Source organism: Morone saxatilis, unplaced genomic scaffold (genome assembly GCF_004916995.1).
Source record: "Morone saxatilis isolate NCDOM2014 unplaced genomic scaffold, NCSU_SB_2.0 Contig17, whole genome shotgun sequence".
Taxonomy (NCBI): domain Eukaryota; kingdom Metazoa; phylum Chordata; class Actinopteri; family Moronidae; genus Morone; species Morone saxatilis.
This window is the reverse complement of record NW_023339729.1, coordinates 3,894,278-3,899,762: the sequence shown is the minus strand read 5'-3', so window position 1 is coordinate 3,899,762 and position 5,485 is coordinate 3,894,278. Positions and strand designations below refer to the sequence as shown.

At 41.8% G+C, this 5,485-nt stretch overlaps 1 protein-coding gene across 1 annotated transcript in view; it reads left to right on the top strand.

Moving 5' to 3' along the window:
* rptor (regulatory associated protein of MTOR, complex 1) overlaps positions 1–5,485 on the top strand; it is a 182,454-nt gene that overhangs the window by 156,893 nt on the left and 20,076 nt on the right. Inside the window, exon 25 of the mRNA XM_035659536.1 lies at positions 336–441. Coding sequence (XP_035515429.1) covers positions 336–441 — 106 coding nt within the window. The remainder of the gene's footprint in view (positions 1–335; positions 442–5,485) is intronic.

The following is a 5,485-nucleotide window of genomic DNA, read 5'->3' as shown; positions in this document are numbered from 1 at the left end:
TTCATACATATTCATACACCGATGCACAGCATCAGGAGCAATTTGGGGTTCAGTATCTTGCTCAAGGATACTTCGACATGTGGCGGGAGGAGCCAGGGATCGAACCAACAACCTTTCGATCAGTGGACGACCCACTCTGCCTCTGAGCCACAGCTGCCCGATGTGTCGCAGTGTTTCACCGAGGGATACTTGACGCCTCTAGAAACAATTAAAGTGTTATCTTATACTTCCACTGTATTTCCACTGAGGGTACAAAATATTTAAACCATATATCAATCAGGTAAATCTCTTCCTCTGTCTCTCTCTCTCTCCTTTTATTTAATTCACTCTTTCAGATCCCAGAGGAGCATGACCTGGAGAGTCAGGTGAGGATGGAGCGGCAGTGGAGGTTCCTGAGAAACACTCGAGTGAGAAGGCAGAGCCGAGGCATCACTCAAAGAGGTTAGTGACGCAGACAGATGTATTTCCATGTTTATATTAGAGTTACATAAGTGATTGTTTTAGTAACGCCACCAATACACAATATTTAGGTATCTTCACCTACCGAATTCTTATGAACACAAAGCCTTTTATATATAACAGCTGTCTGGTACGAAGAGTCTTATTTACAGGTAGAAGGAACCCTGGACTGCACTTTAGAATTCATTTGCACAGATATTACTGGAAATTAAATTAAATCAATTATCAAAATGTCAGCCCAGGTTTTAATAACTTTGGCATTACATGACATGACCAGCCTCATATTTTAGAAAGGACGAGGCAAGTTTATTTATGGAGCACATTTCATATGCAAATTAAATTGATTAACATATGCACAGAGCATCAAAATCACACATCATATAGTCAGACAAGCAGTAGAAAATGAAATGAAAGCTGAAAAAATAGACAAAAGATATGGAACAAGGGTAATTCCGGGGAAGTACTTGAAGTAAAGAAATCGTCATTACTGCCGTGGCATCTCCATACAATGTGCGCACATTTGAATGCAAGTTGTCTTAATAAGTGTATGATTTTTAACTTTCCCTTTACTTTATATGTAATGTTACCTTTGCAACAATGCCTAGCAAATCAGTAAGAAACTGTGCAGTTGACAGCTGTTCCAACCATAGTGCCAAACTTCAACTCTGGAGAAAAACATACAAGCCTTTACTTCATGAAGAGTGCCATATTTTTTTGCCATATACACTAGAAATTTGTATTTATTAAGTGTTTACTATTGTAACTGGTCTGTGGTGATTAAATGCAACTCTCGATTGATTAAGCTAGCTAGTACAGTAGTATTACACAGTACATCACTTAAATGTGGCAAACGGTCGCTGTTTTCTCTATTTCTGGCTATTTTCATAACAAATGTCTAACTGAAATTTGAATAGCACAAAGATCACTATCCATATAGGGTGCCTTCATCAGTAAGTGGGGCCACTGCTTAACATCATCAATCCAACTACCCAGCAGGCAGCAGTGGTCACAGAATCACTACGGTACAACTTGCCAACACAGTAACACTAGATGGCATAACACACAACCGGATTTGTACAATGGAGCGTTTTTAGTCCATTGTCTTTGTTTTAGGGAACATATTGTGTGTGTCACCACTCTCAACAACCCCATTTCCAGCATCAACAGCAGGCGAGTGAGAAAGCTCTGATAAACTCCTTGTTCATTACCTGCCACCAAAGGGATGATGTAGAAAAAAAGGTCTGAACAATAATGTTTGGAAAACACATATACTTAGAGCTGCAAAGAAACAAAAATTACGCACTAAACAGTTTAAAATGTGTTTGAGGCATCAGTGAGATCTCAAAAAGGACATTCATAGGGATAAAGAACAGAATAAATTATTGAATGTGGGTGGAATAATTTAAATTAGGGTGAAGGCTGGAGTGAAAATTAACATTGGAAGATTATAAAGGTCGATTTGAGGGATGGAAACCTTTTTATTTATTTTTTTATTGTCTGTACATTGAATATATGGATATGTATAGTACATGCATACATAAATATGTTAGGTATGTGTTTGTGTGGGTATGTATCTGTATGTATACACCAACATGTTTAAACTTATAGTGTGTGTGGTGTGTGGTGTTGTGTGTGTGTGTGTGTGTGTGTGTTGTGTGTGTGTGTGTACCTCTTTAACCAGTGCTGTGTACACTACATCATACTGGCGATGATGAGGACCTTAAATAGACAGCTTTAGAAGGTGATAATAGTCAGATGTGTGATTTTTAGTTTGTTGTAGACTTCTCCTGCCCCCAATGTACCCAAGAAAATATAAAATTGCAGCATAGTTCATATTTTAAGGATATATCCTTAAGGACTATATCAGGCTACATTTGTTAATGTCTTGGCTGTCAAGGACTTTGGATTTGGTCCTCAGTTTTAGAGTTTCAAGTTGCATGCTAACATAACTCTAATTTATTATTTAGCTTTAAAGAATTGTGGCACAACCACATTTATTTGTTCAGCAATTATAGTCAGAAAGTAAGAATAAGCATATTTATGTGGGTAATTTGGTTTGGTTTATTTACCAATGGTCTGAGGTCAAAGTATTGAACCTTGAGGGACGTCCAGCAGCCAGGTTGATCTACGTTGTTGACGAAAGTTGACTGATGGACAGGAAAATAGGTCCCTGTCGTCTAGTATGATAGATTCTTCACGCGATTTTAGTCATTAGTGATTAGTGGCATATGGTCAGCAGTGTTAAGATTACAGAGCATATGCACTGACATTTTGCCAGAAACATGTATAATTAAACACTTTTGGAGTATTGGTAAGGGACAGAATCGGGGTCAAATCCAGACTGTCCAAAAAAAAAGGACAGACTGAGTCACAATCCAGGTGTAAATGGTGCAGCTTGGACATGTGAGCCAGAGAGCAGAGAGGATTGATTGAAATCAATCCATAGTCAGAAACAACCCGCTTTATGAGTCACAGGACTTCCCTCACACACGCACACTCAGACACACAAACCTACACATTAAAGAGCCCAGGGTGCCAGCATACACACAGACTCCCCAAGTGAAGTCAGAGATTTCTCAAACGGAATAGCTAACACCCCCAACGTCACTGGTAACACTCTGCACACACACACACACAAAGTCACGAGGCGATTGGCGTCAGAGCTAACGCACTTCTTTCCCTCTCTTTCTGACTGCTCAGTAAATCATTGAATTCCTCTCTATCCTCACAGTTTTTTGAAAGAGAGAGAAGTAGTAGGGTTGCCCTCATTCAGTCTGTTCCCTCCAGAGAGAAACGAAATGAGAGGAGGAAGAGGGGGGGTGGAGGGAGAGGAAGACTGAGCAGGTGAGAAAGAGGCAGGAAAGCTAAGAAATAAGAAAAAAAGTCCTAAAGAAATACTTCAGCTCGTAAACCTGATTTGATTTTCTTTTGTTGTTGATGCAAAATTTACACCCATCACCATGCAGTTCTGAAGTCCTCGGGGTAGTTTCAGATTTTACAGTAGTTACACATCGAATGTGCCGTGAAACAGAACAAACAGCAGATCGATGGTGATGATCCTCAGCTTCTCATATCTACTTTTCCCTCCAACCGCGATTCTTCCAACACAGCTGCATTTGTGATGAATTCATGATGGATTTTTCCTCATTCTTCTTCATCTCATTATCATTGTCTCGAGAGTGCGTTCAGGTAGCCAAGGACAGGCTGGTGAACCGATAAGTGTTGNNATATGGCAAGGCAGTGAACTTATCAGTTGTATCAGCGTGTTGGCACTGCGTTATACTCCACTGAAATCTGCCAAAGGGGTACACAACTAGACTTTATTTTCTCCTTCTTGAGTCTGCTGCCCATAGACTGCCATGTGTTTTGTTTGTTTTCTATTATTCTGCAGCATTGCTGTAATCCTTTCTTCTCCCCATACTCATTCGTTCCAGCATGTTCTGAGTTTAAAATTCTGTTATGAAGCCCTCGTTTTAGTACGATATCTGCCACAGTCCCTCTCGTCCTCGGTTTCCCTTGCTCCGTCATACTTTCAGCTTACAAATTCTCAAGTCCACTGCATTAGGTGATCTGTGTTTAGAGAAACAAATCTTTAACGACCAATACGCAAAGCCCAAAAGCACCTTTGAAGGTGGAACTACCCTATCTTACAGCCTATGTGTAATTCAGTAAATCACATAGAATACTCTGCTACGAGGGATTCTTTTCAATATCTGTCTGAAGTCCATGCAACGCCTGATCCCACTGTGGCTTTGTTCCACCAATCATCCTTCGCCTCTCATCACATTCACTACCTCCCTAATCCTAGACTAACTAGGACTCCTAAAAGTAAGTGATGGCGTATATCCAAGAATCTTCAGACCTCTAAAAAATAACGTCATTGCCTCTGCCACTATTCCACAGAGAGCTAGAGGTGCTCAAGCCGTCCTTTGCTGACTCAAGTAAATACAAACTACAAAGCCAAATAACAACAAAGGCGAGCATCCGCGTAAATTAAGAGCAACTACTTCTGAAGGGACTATCAGACCTCCGATGGGGTAGAGTGTCTGCAAGATAACTGTCCCTGGAACCCCTCAGTAACCACATCTAACTCAGCAACTCCAACCAACATTGCCCACCTGTCGCTACCCACTAGGTTGACAACACACAGGCTCTCAGGTATGGCGCAGGATGCGCCCACTCCACACAACAGAAGCAAACCCTGCAAGGATTTTCCAGTCTTTCACAGAAAATATCCCCTCACCTCATTTTACACCTCTCCGCTTCCCAGTAATACTGGCCTTGGATACTCATCCGTGAACACGCGAATGTCTAGTGATCAAAACTAATTTCATATCAACGAAAACCTAGACGACTAAACACGTCTGATTGTGAAACGATGTCCACACCCTATCCCCACCGCCAATCGCTTGTGAGCCGACCAGGAACACAGCATCTGGCCAAAAGTACACGCCACGACCACGAAAATCCCGAAAACAACCAAACTCCAGCCATCAACGTCCCAATACTGCACCACCGTTCAGTCATAACAATGAATGGTTCTGTAAACCTAAACCAGATCATCTTAAGAGACTGAAATCTTGAAAAAACAACACACTGCAATAACCAACCAGAAGATGAGGTGAGATGTGTTGTGTGATGTGTGGTGTGTTGCTGGCTTTCAGGGATCGGGAGACCTAGGGGGAGACTGGTCCTACTCTCTACCACGAAAACCCTATTCACACCCTCGCATCAACAACTCCATTAGTACCCCGACACGCACTCCGACGCCCTTACTGGCCGGCACAGGTTTCATCGAACGGACCGTAACGCCAACATCCACAATGTAAAACCCTATCGCCGGAAAAGACACTTACATTTTATTTCAAGTACAGGTCTCATATATAGAGGATTCTGTTGAGGAGCGCGGCTCTCTCAAAGTGCATTTCACGCTCCACCACCATACACCTACGGAAACGCCAACAGAGCACCTCATCCGTAGCTAGCCACGAGCCTTATAACACTTGCTCCACCCCGCAACAACACT